At 44.0% G+C, this 14,496-nt stretch overlaps 1 protein-coding gene across 1 annotated transcript in view; it reads left to right on the top strand.

The window, feature by feature from the left end:
• Nucleotides 1-14,496, top strand: part of LOC309535905 (maestro heat-like repeat-containing protein family member 2B) — an 86,848-nt gene that overhangs the window by 66,336 nt on the left and 6,016 nt on the right. The window contains exons 34-41 of the mRNA XM_082229422.1: nucleotides 989-1,126; nucleotides 2,397-2,508; nucleotides 3,894-4,040; nucleotides 8,046-8,219; nucleotides 9,715-9,870; nucleotides 11,645-11,776; nucleotides 12,773-12,875; nucleotides 14,382-14,447. Coding sequence (XP_082085548.1) covers nucleotides 989-1,126; nucleotides 2,397-2,508; nucleotides 3,894-4,040; nucleotides 8,046-8,219; nucleotides 9,715-9,870; nucleotides 11,645-11,776; nucleotides 12,773-12,875; nucleotides 14,382-14,447 — 1,028 coding nt within the window. The remainder of the gene's footprint in view (nucleotides 1-988; nucleotides 1,127-2,396; nucleotides 2,509-3,893; nucleotides 4,041-8,045; nucleotides 8,220-9,714; nucleotides 9,871-11,644; nucleotides 11,777-12,772; nucleotides 12,876-14,381; nucleotides 14,448-14,496) is intronic.

Genomic DNA, 14,496 nt, shown 5'->3' with positions numbered 1-14,496 from the left:
ACTGAACTAACAGCCCCATGAACATAGCATACAGGTGTGCAAACCTTGGCAGTGGCGTAGCGTGGGGGGTGCAGGGGGGCCGGCCGCACCGGGCGCAACATCTGGGGGCTAGGGTTAGGGGGCGCAAATCCACGGGTTAGGGGGCGCAAATCCACGGGCTAGGGGGCACAAATTACTTGCCTTGCCCCGGGTGCTGACAACCCACGCTACGCCACTGAACCTTGGGCTTCCTCTTAGACAGCTGCACATGCAGAGTTCCATCCTTATGACTTCTTTCCATGCAAAACAGGCTTTTTATTTTTATTTTTAATTTCTATCCTGCCCTTCTTCCCAATGGGAGCCCAAGACAGCAAAAAGCTAGGAAAGCAAAATGCTATAAAATAAAATAAAATAAAATAAAATGAAGCCATTTAGTACATCAAGAAACAATGAAAGCATCAAGTACATCAACAAACATTTAAAAACAGTCACATAACCCTCAGTTATTAATTTCCAGGTTGCCAGGTTCCATAGCTTTCGGCCATCAAACCTCCCAAATGAATAGACTTGTGTGTTGTTGTTGTTTAATTGCTCCTGAATGTTAATAACGAGAGAGGCAGACACATCTCACCAGGAAGAGGGTTCCACAAATAGGGAGCCACCACCAAGAAGACCCTGTTGCAGAGGGTGGCGCAATAAAAAAGGCCTCCCCTGCCCAAAATGGTTGGTATTGGGAAAGGCAGGTTTAGGTAGTTGGAGCTCAAGTCATTTATGGCTTTGCACGTTAATCCTAACCCCTTGAAATATGCCTAGTAGGTCACCCGCAGCTGCTGGCTCAGTGCTTTTAGGACCAGAGGTGACCAGAGGTGGCAGACCATTTTCAAAATAAAAAAATTCCTTCCAGTAGCATTTTCAGTAGACCATTTTCAGTTTGCATTGGCCTGTTCTTCTTCAAGTATCCGACCTTCTTCCGATTCAGATGCCCTTTCTGTGCCCTTTTGCTCCACAGACTTTCTGTGGCAAGTCTGAAGGCTCTCGTGTTGAAGCTTACTACTGATCCCTCACTGGCAGAGTTTGGAGAGGTGAACATCTGGACTTCACTTGGTGATCCTAGAACCCACCAGGAGGGGGCTTCTCTGCTGGCCAGGTGAGGGACTTGGGACTTCTTAGTGAACTACAGTAAGTCCTTCATTTGACGTTTGCCACACTTCCCCTTATATTCCGGAGCAGTGGCCTATGGAGCTGCGGAACTGCCACATTCCTTTGTTATCCTATACAGAGTTCAGCAGACCATCAATGAAGCAGTTCAGGCTATCTGCTATATATTGGGGAAATCGTTTGCCTGTTGGCTATGCGTTTGGTCACCTTCTAAGAGATTGCAATCAAATTATGCAGGATGCTTCCTGAGATCAAGGAGCAGATTTTTGGACAATGGCCCGCCATTTAGAGCACAGCAGAGGTTATATTTTCTGAGAACCCTCCGGAAAAATAATCTCTCAAAGGACCTGTTGATGGCATTTTACCATTGTACTGTTGAAAGTGTATTAACTTATGGTCTGTGTGTGTGGTTTGCGAGCTGCACGGTCAGGGGAAAAACAATGCTGTCCAGGGTTGTAAAGACTGCAGAGAGAATAATTGGGTTCACTCTCCCTAAGTAAAGAGGTAAAGAGACCCCTCACCATTAGGCCCAGTTGTGACCGACTCCGGGGTTGCGCGCTCATCTCGCTCTATAGGCCGAGGGAGCACTCTTCCCACCTTGGATCAAATCTATGCTTCCAGGTGCCATAAGAAAGCTGCAGAGATAGCGCAGGATAGTGCGCACCCCGGAAATGATCTCTTTCAGCTTCTGCCTTCTGGAAGAAGGTACAGGGTTATAAAGACTAGGACTAGCCGCCTGAGAAACAGTTTCTATCCAAATTCAATTTTGGTTTTAAACGCAGTATAAGGTAGTCTCCATGGGAGTATATTGTATTTAATTATGGGGTATTGGAGTTTTTAGGGGGCTAACTAGGCTGCGATAGCTGGGATAGCAGGCTTGTTGGTTTCTGAATGTCTGGTGTAGATTTTCAATTTCGTTGTTCTGTATGGGACAATGACAATAAAGATTAACGTATCGTATCGTATTGGAATGAAGGTGCTCTGAGCTAGGGGAGCTCGTATTTTGAATGACCCCAACTGAGACTCCCTCACTCGCCCACACAGCTGTAGAGGTGAGCATCTTAATCATAGAATCATAGAACCATAGAGTTGGAAGAGACCACAAGGGCCATCGAGTCCAACCCCCTGCCAAGCAGGAAACACCATCAGAGCACTCCTGACATATGGTTGTCAAGCCTCTGCTTAAAGACCTCCAAAGAAGGAGACTCCACCACACTCCTTGTTCTCACATTCTTCTAATGTTCCTTTTTCTCTTATAGACATCTGTTTCAGAACAGACTTTTGGACCAAAAGATCATTGAGAATGCCCTCCCCTGGATGACTTCAGAGTCCGAAAAGCTTCGGCTGACAGGAACTGCCTTCTTTTCAGAGGTACGACCTGGCCATCTCAGGTGTTGCTTTCAAAAGGTGCCGTGGTATTTGAGCATAAGAACGGAAACCTCTGGCTTGTGTCCAGTGCTAGTCCTAATCAGTGTAGACCCATTGAAATTAATGAACTTAAGTATGCAATTCCCATGAATTTCAGGGGTTCTACTCTGAGTAGGACTAGCACTGGAAGTGCTCCACTGTTTCCAGGAATTGCTCTGTGTTGTCACTGTGTAGTGCAGTAGCAGAGAGAAAACAATAGCAACATTTCTGGTTTGGCAAGAGGAATCGAAAGGACTTCCGTAATCGAAAGTGTATCTCTCTTCCTGAGAATGAGGAAATCCCAACGAAAGAACAGTGGCAAGAAAAACTATGCGGAATTGGCCAAGTTGACATATAAACTGCGTGACAAGGACAATCGTGACTTCAAGGAAAAATGGGAACTTTTTACAAATGATTTAAAAAGACAACAAAATGATTTGGACTCCTTGGCAGCTTTTGAATAAACATCCACAAATTTATTAGTTGAATATATGATAGATAAGGCAATGATATGTACAATTTTACAACATGCAGAGAACAATATGTGCAAAGAAACCAAAGAGGGGAGCTGAGAGAAGTCCTTGGGGGGGGTGAGGGGGGAATAAAAAAGGGGGGCAAACGTAAATGGATATATTGATTGAAAATATGTTTGTTAAAATTGTTTACACACACACTGGTATCTCAGATTAAGAACTTAATTTGTTCTTGAGGTCCATTCTTAACCTGAAACCATTCTTAACCTGAGCTACCACTTTAGCTAATCGGGCTTCCCGCTGCCGCCGCCACCGCGCAATTTCTGTTCTCATCCTGAAGCAAAGTTCTTAACCAGAGGTACTATTTATGGGTTAGCCGAGTCTGTAACCTGAAGCGACTGTAACCTGAAGCATCTGTAACCCAAGGTACCAGTGTATTAATAATAATAATAATAATAATAATAATAATAATAATAATAGGTATATAAATGCAACAAAGTATGGTGCAGTGGTGCCCCGCAAGACGAATGCCTCGCAAGACGGAAAACTCGCTAGATGAAAGAGTTTTCCGTTTTGGAGGTGCTTCGCAAAACGAATCTCCTATGGGCTTGCTTCGCAAGACGAAAATGTATTGCGAGTTCCTGCGGGGTTTTTTTCCTTCCCCTCTTTTTCTAAGCCCCTAAGCCGCTTATCAGCTGATCCGATAAGCCGCTAAAAGCCGCTAATAGCACTAATAGCACTAATCCGCTAATCCGTCAATGGGCTTGCTTCGCAAGACGAAAAAACCGGTAGACGAAGAGAATCACAGAACGGATTCTTTTCGTCTTGCGAGGCACCACTGTGAATAACTCAATGAAATTGTCTGTTTATTTGCAGGCGATTCGGGACCCCATGCTAGGAGAAAGGGTGCGTCTGAAATCCATCCTTCCCCTCCTGATGAAGAGGGCAGGGGACCAGCAACTGGGCAGCCGCCAGATGGCAATCAAGGGCCTGGCAAACGTTCTTCTCGTGGCTGCAGACAAGGTGAGGCGTTGCTCTTTAAAGGTGGCATCATTGCAGGACGTCCGTGCGTCAAAGGCATCAGCTGAGGGTGACAACATGAGACAGGGCCTTTTCTGCAGTGGCTTCCTGCTCGTGGAATGCTTTCCCCGGGGAGGCTCACCTGAGGCAACGAAGATGCCAGGCGATAATGTTCCTCTTTAGCTAGGCATTTGGCTGATTAACATCCTATGGCTTTTTTTTAATGTGCTCGTAGAAGGGGGGTTATTGGTTTGCTTTTTGTTTTGCTGTGTATTTTGTGGAATTCGACATCCTGGTCTTCTGATCGTTCTGTCTGTACAAGTTGGATAGTTCAGTTGGTTAGATTGTGGTGCTGATTTCACCAAGGTCGCAGGTTCAAGCCCCGTATGGAACATATTTCTGCATTGCAAAGGGTTATACAAGACCAGGACTAGGCAACCTAAGGCCCGGGGGCCAGATCTGGCCCAATTGCCTTCTCTTTTTTTATATATATAAATATTTATTAGGTTTTCACAAATTGTACAATCAAACACAACAATACAAACAAACACAAACAAGAAAAAACAAGTATAATTTCAAATCCTTATTTTCTTAAAACCTACCTCACCGACCTCCTCATACCTCCCCTTTCTGCGTACCAATTTCAAATATTTAGTTCAGCAAATCCTCACCCTTAATTTTATCTAATTGTTAACCTTTCTTTTTATTTTAACACTCATTAATTTTACAATGTTTCTTAAGATAGTTCTTAAATTTCTTCCAATCTTCTTCCACCGTCTCTTTCCCCTGGTCTCGGATTCTGCCAGTCATTTCTGCCAATCCCATATAGTCTATCACCTTCATCTGCCATTCTTCCAAGGTGGGTAGATCTTGTGTCTTCCAATACTTTGCGATGAGTATTCTTGCTGCTGTTGTACCAATTGCCTTCTCAGTTCGGCCCACGAATGGTCCAGGAATCGGCGTGTTTTTACACGAGTAGAATGTGTGCTTTTATTTAAAATGCATCTCTGGGTTATTTGTGGGGCACAGGAATGCATTCATTCCCCCACCTCCCAAAATATAGTCCGGGCCACCACATGGTCTGAGGGACAGCGGTGTTGGGATAGTGCCGGGGAGACGGGGGCATCAGGCAGGACCCCAGCTGGCTCCAGCTACCGGCCGGCAGCCGGGCGATCACCGGTCTCCCTTGGAACCGCATCAAACAGCAACACGAGCCTCAGATACATTTAGAGACTTAGCACACTCTATCAGCAGAGTGAATAAATCTTCTCACAGCAGAAGTGGCGGACAGAGCCACGTATAAGCATATTTACAGCATTTATTCAGCATAGTTCAAAGGAAAAAGCATGTCTGGTGCCCAAAGATTAAGGCTTTCTGGGAGATGATCTATAATGAAATGAAAAAGGTATTTAAATATACCTTTCTGAAGAAACCAGAGGCTTTTCTCTTGGGCATAGTCGGCCAATTGGTGCCAAAAAAGGACCGAACTTTTTTAATGTATGCAACAACAGCAGCAAGAATATTGATTGCAAAGTAATGGAAGACACAAGATTTACCCACACTGGAAGAATGGCAGATGAAGGTGATGGACTACATGGAACTGGCAGAAATGACCGGCAGAATCCGAGATCAGGGAGAAGAAGTGGTGGAAGAAGACTGGAAGAAATTTAAAGACTATTTGCAGAAATACTGTAAAATTAATGAATGTTAAAGGGATGTTGGATTGAAAATAAGTGGTATTGGTAAAAAGATTAATAAGAATATGTAAATACGGATTGACAATGGTTGGAAATATATAGTTATAAATAGGTTAAGATATTAAGTAAAGATAAATGATAGAGGGTAAGGATTTGCTGAATTAAATATTTGAACTGGAATACAAAAAAGGGGGGTGTGAGGAGGTCAGGAAACAAGTAATTGAAATATAACACATGAAAATAGTGATTCTTTTTTTTCTAACTTTCTTTTTACTTTTTATGTATTTTGTCTTTGTATTTTTGTATCTCTTTTTCTTTTATTGTTGTTATTCTGTTCTATTTTTTATCCTTAATTCTGTAACTTTTTTGTTTGTTTGTAACATTCTAATAAATATCTTTAAAAAAACAACAACAAAGGAAAAAGCATGCCTGCTTCCCTTCGTCTCCAGCAAGCAGCTAAAAGCAAAAGCAATATACAAACGGAAGTTCCCAGCAAGTGCGACACACAACAGTCATGCCTGTTCCCTTCTAAGGTGGAACGGAACTACCGGTATATCCTAACAGGTGGACGAGCCCATGGCTGGAAAATGTTGCTGAACCCCTGTACTAGACCATCCTCTGAGTCCCTTCCAGTTCTACAATTCTATGATTCTAACATTTCGGCTTGCCAGAGAGAACAATCCTCTTTCTCCCCCTGCTCCAAGCACTGCTCCAGACACCCCCCCAAGCCAGTTTTGGGGGTGCATGTGGGAAGAAGGGGGGGAGTCCCATTGCGCAAATGGTAGTCCTTGCTGAGGGCTTCAGCTGACAATGAGGAACCCTGCGCTGTATTTCAAACTCTTTATGGCAGAATCCGAGACCAGGGAGAAGAGATGGTGAAAGAAGACTGGAAGAAATTTAAAGACGATTTACAGAAATATTGTAAAATTAATGAATGCTAGAAGGATGTTGGATAGAAACTAAGTGGTTTCCAGCTGTAATGCTTTAAGAGATAGGAAAAAAGGTTTGCAAAAGGGTAAAAGCTCAATGGTAAGGATTTGCTGAACTAACAAAATGAAGTGGAATACAAAAAAGGGAGGTATGAGGAGGTCCTGGGAAATAAGTGTAAGGAAAATATGTTATGGAAAATCAATGTGTGTTTTTTTAAACTGTTTTTATTTTGTATGTTTCTTTTTATTTTTCATTTTTACTGTTATACTTTAACAACTTTAATAAATATCTTTTTTTTAAAAAAAAGTATTTCAAACTCTTTATGGAAGGACCAAATGATTCATTAGAGCAGTGGGAGAATTTTATTCAATACAGTGTACGATGTTTCTGTATACAGTGGTACCTCGGGTTAAGAACTTAATTCGTTCCGGAGGTCCGTTCTTAACCTGAAACTGTTCTTAACCTGAAGCACCGCTTTAGCTAATGGGGCCTCCTGCCGCCGGAGCACGATTTTTGTTCTCATCCTAAAGCAAAGTTCTTAACCCGAGGTACTCTGTAACCTGAAGCGTATGTAACCCGAGGTACCACTGTATAAGCTAAGCAAGTTATAGCTTAGGGGCCCCACTCTCTTGGGGGCCCCAAAAAAATTTAAAGGGAAAAAATCTGGATGTACAAATAAAATAAAACCTACATACAGTAACAGTGTTTGGTGTTGTGTAGGCTCCTGTGATGTAAGTCATGGCCTGCTAGCCTACTCCCTAAAATATCACTGGTTTGCTCATTTCTATATACAGTGGTACCTCGGGTTAAAAACTTAATTTGTTCTGGAGGTCCATTCTTAACCTGAAACTGTTCTTAACCTGAAGCACCACTTTAGCTAATGGGGCCTCCCGCTGCCGCCATGCCACCGGAGCACGATTTCTGTTCTCATCCTGAAGCAAAGTTCTTAACCCGAGGTACTATTTCTGGCTTAGCAGAGTCTGTAACCTGCAGCATATATAACCTGAAGCGTCTGTAACCCGAGGTACCACTGTACTGCAGGCAAAATCACAGCCGCTCTAAACTAAGCCAAGAGGCAGTTGAGGTTATTTGAGAAGCCACATATCTATTGACTTAGACTTAATTAGACTTCTTTTTTTCCCCCAGGCGTATTTACTAAGAATAAATGCTAAAGTGTATCTGTGTGCTTGCTGGTCGATATATTTAATTTGGCCTCGTAAATTATTTCACATAAGGGATTATGGATTTTATAGTCCCCCCCTCCCCATTTTTGTTCTGTATATATCATTGCATCTGTCACGAAGATAAAATGAGTATTTTGAAAAAGGACTCTTGCCTCTCTGCCATATCATGGGTGCTCATCTCATGTCCTCCCTTCCAGGTGAAACAGCAGAAGAGGACCATTGTGGCTATTTTCCTGGGAACGTTGTACGACGCAAATGTGGTGCTGGAGGGTCTCAAAGCCCTTGCCCTGGTCTTTCCTCACCTGAAAAGGCAGGATGTGGGCTTCATGTTCAAAGACATCTCTATGAAGACCATCACCTACCTGAGTGATGTAAGCCAGTGAGAGAATCCTAGAATCCTAGAATCATAGAGTTGGAATAGACCACAAGGGTCAGCGAGTCCAACCCCCTGCCAAGCAGGAAACACCATCAGAGCACTCCTGACATATGGTTGTCAAGCCTCTGCTTAAAGACCTCCAAAGTAGGAGACTCCACCACACTCCTTGGCAGCAAATTCCACTGTCGAACAGCTCTTACTGTCAGGAAGTTCTTCCTAATGTTTAGGTGGAATCTTCTTTCTTGTAGTTTGGATCCATTGCTCCGTGTCCGCTTCTCTGGAGCAGCAGAAAACAACCTTTCTCCCTCCTCTATGTGACATCCTTTTATATATTTGAACATGGCTATCATATCACCCCTTAACCTCCTCTTCTCCAGGCTAAACATGCCCAGCTCCCTTAGCCGTTCCTCATAAGGCATCGTTTCCAGGCCTTTGACCATTTTGGTTGCCCTCCTCTGGACACGTTAAACCACAACCCCACCCTTCAAATTTTCCTGAGATCCGACTTTGTGTTTCAGGTTACCTTCCCATGATGAACATAGGAAACTGCCTTGCAATGAATGAGTCAGACTATGGTTCCATCTAACTCAATGTCATCTGCACTGACTGGCAGTGACTCTCCCAGTCTTTCAAGCCAAAAGGCTCTTCTAGCCCTGCCTGGAGACGCCAATGGGGATTGAACTTAGGACCTTTTGCATACGAAGCAGATGTTCTGCCAATGAGCTACAGCCCTTGCCATTGCTTGCTGCCAGCTCATCTCTGCTATAGGGAAGGGATGCTCTGCAGTGATGTTGCGCAATGGACCCTCCAGGAAGCTGTGGATTGGTCTTGGGTGGTAGTTAAGGGACGCGATTGGCGCTGTGGTCTAAACCACTGAGCCTCTTGGGCTTGCCGATCAGAAGGTCAGTGGTTTAAATCCCCGCGACGGAGTGAGCTCCCGTTCCTCTGTCCCAGCTCCTGCCAACCTAGCAGTTCAAAAGCACACCAGTGCAAGTAGATAAATAGATACCGCTGTGGCAGGAAGGTAAGCATGTGAGCAGTTCTGGTGCTGAAGGAGACTCAGGGCTGATTTCCTTAAGAATGGAGAGGTTTGATCTTCTTGCAGTCCATGGGACTCTCCAGAGTCTCCTCCAGCACCAGAATTCAAAAGCATCAATTCTTCAGCAATCAGCCTTCTTTATGGTCCAGCTCTCACTTCCATACATCACTACTGGGAAAACCATAGATTAACTATACGGACCTTTGTTAGCAAGGCGATGTCTCTGCTTTTTAAGACGCTGTCTAGGTTTGTCATTGCTTTTCTCCCAAGAAGCAGGCGTCTTTTAATTTCGTGGCTGCTGTCACCATCTGCAGTGATCATGGAGCCCAAGAAAGTAAAATCTCTCTATGCAGTTGCTGATTTCTTTTACTATCATGCAGTGTATACATTTTATGAAATTATAAATAAAGAATGATCATCGGTTGCGGGTTGTTTCTTTTCCTGCCTACAGGTTGATGCGGAGATTCGCGAGGCATCATTCCATCTTTTTGGCATCCTGGCTGACTTGCCCAAATTCAGATACAGAACTTTTTTTGCCGAGCAAGCGAGGAAGAGTTTGGTGCCACTTCTGATTCACCAGTGGGACCCCAATCCCAAGGTGTCTGAGGTAAGACCCAGAGCCCCGTCCATCCCATCAGGGTCACTGAATACCAAAGGAAAGTGATAGTTCCTTAGCCGTTGCCTCCTGGCAAAGTCACGTTACGATGGCACAGAGTGAGGCCCAAAGTAGAGGTTCCTGCATAATTTGATCTCTGAGAGATCTCTCATAATAACTGTCTAGACTGGCACCTCCTAGATCAGTGCAATCCTAAATGTGTCTACGCAGAAGTAAATCTGTCATGCTCAATGTTTATGTTATAGGAGTTCTGAGGTCTCATATATATAAATCATATGTCCATAAATTTACAAGGCAAACACATACGTAAGTGTGTCTGAAATAGTACAGGAGAGCAATCCTGAAACCATTTTGACTCTCCCAAATTGACCTCAAATGTTTCTCTGCAAGGAGGAAGGAAATGGGAAAATTTCCTCCCCTTTGTCTCTTTGCTCAGAAATCCTGTCTTAAGGGCGTATCTGTGTATGAATAAGGTGAGCTTGTAACCTGGATTCAGGAACTGAGTATTGAACATCACAAAAGAATGGCCAGGATGCCCAGGTAAAAGCAAGCAGTGACCATTATCGGGTATCCTGGCAGACAGGCTTTCTGCTGTAGACTGCATGTATGATGTTTTGGGGGGTGGTCTTGAGCTACAGGGGAGGCAATTTTCAAATGTCTATATAAATGCTTGCACACCATTGTTCTAGGTTCCTCTCCTCCCTCCCTGCGTGGGGTGAGCGGGGGACCCTGTTGCAACAGTTTAATAAAGATCAGGCTTACTAGCTGCTTTGCTTCTCAATATTCTCTGGTTGGCCTCTGTTCACAGCTGTCAACCGTCCCTTATTTGGCAGGAAACTCCCTTATCCCAGCGCTGTTTCCCGCTCCTGTCCCTTATTGATGATGTCCCTTAAATTTCCCGGGTTTCAAAGGAAGCAGCTCCTCTCCCTCCCTCCCTCCCTCCCTGCCGGCCAGGGAGGAGGGAGGCTCCAACTGGGTTGCTTGGCTGAATTGCTCACCCAATAAGGAGTCTAAGAACGACTGGGGGGTAGAGCTTGCATGCCTTGTGCCAATCAAATCGGCCGCCTTGCCTGGGGACTCGCCTTTGCTCAGCGCTTCCCAGCAGAGAGGTGACGGTGGTTTTCCTTGCTGCATCCCCTTTGCTGGGTTGCTGCACTGTGGGAACCACCGCTTGAGGCTTCGTTTGGCTGCTAGCTGGGCTTTCTGCCTTTTGGCTCGGAGGGGCTCAGAAGCTGAACATACCTGTGCTTGGAATCGGATGGTTACGCCATCGACGTCCCACTCACCCTTGCCGGGGAAAAGGTCTGTCTGGAGCGGGGGCACATGGTGGGGGAAAGGAAAGGAGGTGGTTGAGTACAATGGTGGGCGGCAATCTCATGGGGGGGGGGCTTTTGGATTTGTTTTGGAGGCTCCTTCGATTGACTGTTATGGGGCAAAGGAAAGGAGCTGGTTGTCTGAAATCCCTTATTTTGGCTGCTGATCCCTTATTTTCGAGGCTGCTGGTCCCTTATTTTCAAATCTGTAAGTTGACAGCTATGCCTCTGTTATTTTTCTCCTTCCGATTGAAAACCTACTTAAGGACTCTATACGGGCTCTTAGATACCCCATAAGGGAAAGAGAGCAGTATTTTCCTTCCAACAGTTTGGTTTCTGTAAATTATTATTATTTTCCTGCAGTGCATTCACGTCTTTGAAGGAGCCTACTGATAATTCTGGAACTGCACAGTTCTGCTTTCCCCCTACACCCTCTCTCTTCTTTCTTTCAGGCCTGCAGAGCCGCATTTCTACATTCGGTGCCATTTTTGGCCAAAGGGAAATTGAGAGTCCATCTGGAAGAACTGTACACCACCAGCAGTTTGGGGCTCCCAAATTTACGCATGCACATATGCAAGCAGCTGGTGAGAGACAAAGAGATCCCTGAATGAGGAGGCTATAAATCAGGCACAGGCAAACTTGGCCCTCCAGATGTTTTGGGACTACAACTCCCATCAGTGGTCAGGGATGATGGGAGTTGTAGTCCCAAAACATCTGGAGGGCCGAGTTTGCCTAGGCCTGCTATAAGTGCAGTGTCCTTGTGGCAGAGTGGCAGGAAGGCGGCAGTGAAGTTGAGAAATCATAGAAGCGTTGCCGAGTTGGAAGGGACTCCCTGGGGTCATCTAGCTCAACCCCCCTGTGATGCATGAATCCCGCCCACAGCTGTCCCTGGGTGGACTCGAACCCCCAACCATATGGTTTAAAGCCTTAGCGCTGAGTTGTCACAGCTGTATTCTGCAACAGAGCCGCCCGCGAGGGGACATGCTTCTCTGGTTCCTAAGAGTGGAGGAGGCCTCAAGAATTCAGAAACTGGCCACTCCACACCCAGTATTACAGAAGGGGGACGACGACAGGGAAGAGATGGGAAATGCCTGTTGATTTTGTTTGTATATTTAATTTCTATAAAACGCACAGCACCGTGTTTGGTAATGAAACTCACAAAAGGGAAATTTGTCACAAAAGGCACTACAGTGTGATCTATCAGCTTAAAATTAAAATTAAAATTATTTATACCCCGCCCATCTGGCTGGACTTCTCCAGCCACTCTGGGCAGCTTCCAACAAAATATTAAAATACCATAATACATCAAACATTAAAAGCTTCCCTAAACAGGAAATTAAAATTAAAATTAAAATATTAAAATTAAAATTAAAAAATTAAAATTAAAATTAAAAAAGAAGAGTCATTTTGTTGTATCACTATTGCCTCTTTTTATGTTATTTTATTTTATTATTTTATGTTATTTTATGTTATTTTATGTTATTTTATGTTATTTTATGTTATTTTATGTTATTTTATTTTATTTTATTTTATTTGCAGCCAAGGAAGCTAATGAGAATGTTGTGTTTGGTCAATGTCAGGTAAACAGCCACCCAGCGATGAGGAGAGAGCTCTTGAAAAAGACCAAAGCCTATTTCCAAAGCAGGTGGGAAGAGATCCAGATCAGAGCCCTTGAGTTGTCAGGTGAGAGGCCAGGCCGCCGGGGGCTGATGGGAGACGTAGTTTTCTCTGTCCGCCTGTGAACATGAGTTGTTGGTCTTTTGGTCTTTGCATGAGAACGTCGGTGTTTCATGTGAATGGTCCATGGTGTAATGTAATTTTGTTTAAGTTTTTAAATGCAAATCACTTGGAGACCTTTCAGATAGCCAGCTACTAATAAGTCTAATGATTGATTTGATTGATTGATTGATTGATTGATTTAATTGATTGATTGATTGGTTGGTTGATTGATTAAAACATCTGCAAGGCACCAGGTTAGAGATGTGGAGGTCTTTAAGCAGAGGCTTGACAACCATATGTCAGGAGTGCTCTGATGGTGTTTCCTGCTTGGCAGGGGGTTGGACTCGATGGCCCTTGTGGTCTCTTCCAACTCTATGATTCTATGATTCTATCAGATTTACAGTATGACAAGTCCAGGAATCTCACACTCATGTTACACTATTATACCGCATCGTGCTTTTTAAAGAATATTTTATTTATGATTTTCAGTTTTATACATTTCAATCACTTTAATAGTTCAAAACTTGATTTCCTTCCCCCTCTTTCTTCAGTTCCTTAAATTTGTTTTTCATATTTTCTGCATATCCAAATTAAATCAGTTTGCTTGTATATTCATCTCCTTTAAATACATACTCTTATAAAAATGCAGGTTATTACAATTATGCTGCCAATGTTCTTATCTGTCTACAGTTTGTAAATATTCAGTCAATCATTTCCATTCTTTTATAAAAAAGCTTGTTATCTTGATTTCTTATTTTCTGGTAAGTTTCACTATTATACCACTCTGGGCTCCCCAACCCCAAATAATTCTGGGAAGTGTAGTTTGGGACAGGTGCCGTGAGTTGTTGGACGACCCCTGCTCCCCTTCCGGAACTACAATTCCCAGAGTTCCGTGGAAAGGGCTGTTGATTGTTAAACCACTCTCAATTTTACCCGCGGACTGCCATCTGTCCAGATTTTAATTTGCTCTGAACTAATTTTAAGATGTATTTTAATTAATTGATTGCCTGTTTTCATGTTCTTATGTTCTTTGTACAGTGGATGCTCGGGTTGCGAACGTGATCCGTGCAGGAGGCACGTTCACAACCCACAGCGTCCGCAACTTGCAGCGCCGCGTCTGCGCAGATGTGGGTTGCGATTTGGCGCTTCTGCGCATGCGCAAAGCGCGATTTAGTGTATCTGCGCATGCGCGAGCGCTGAAACCTGGAAGTAACCCGTTCCGGTACTTCCAGGTTTCGGCGCGTCCATAACCCGAAAACGTGCAACCTGAAGCGTCTGTAACCCGAGGTATGACTGTATACTGTGTTAGTTTTATGATGTTAGCTGCCCTGAGCCCGGCTCTGGCCAGGGCGGGCGGGGTACAAATAAAAATTTATTATTATTTTTATTATTATTAAACCGCTCTGGGGATTTTATAGCTAAGATGGCATCAGATACCTGACCTATCCTTGTTTAACTTCTTTCCTCCAGGAGTCATTCTGGACTGCATGCAGCTCACAGAACTAGACGAAACTTTGCGGCTGCTATTGCTGGCCTGTAAGTCATTCAAAAGTCACCTCTGCAGGGTTTCCAATGAGGGCAGCAG

Source organism: Podarcis vaucheri, assembly GCF_965113315.1.
Source record: "Podarcis vaucheri genome assembly, chromosome: 1".
NCBI lineage: Eukaryota > Metazoa > Chordata > Lepidosauria > Squamata > Lacertidae > Podarcis > Podarcis vaucheri.
The sequence above is the reverse complement of the archived record's forward strand: the minus strand, read 5'-3'. Positions and strand labels throughout refer to the sequence as shown.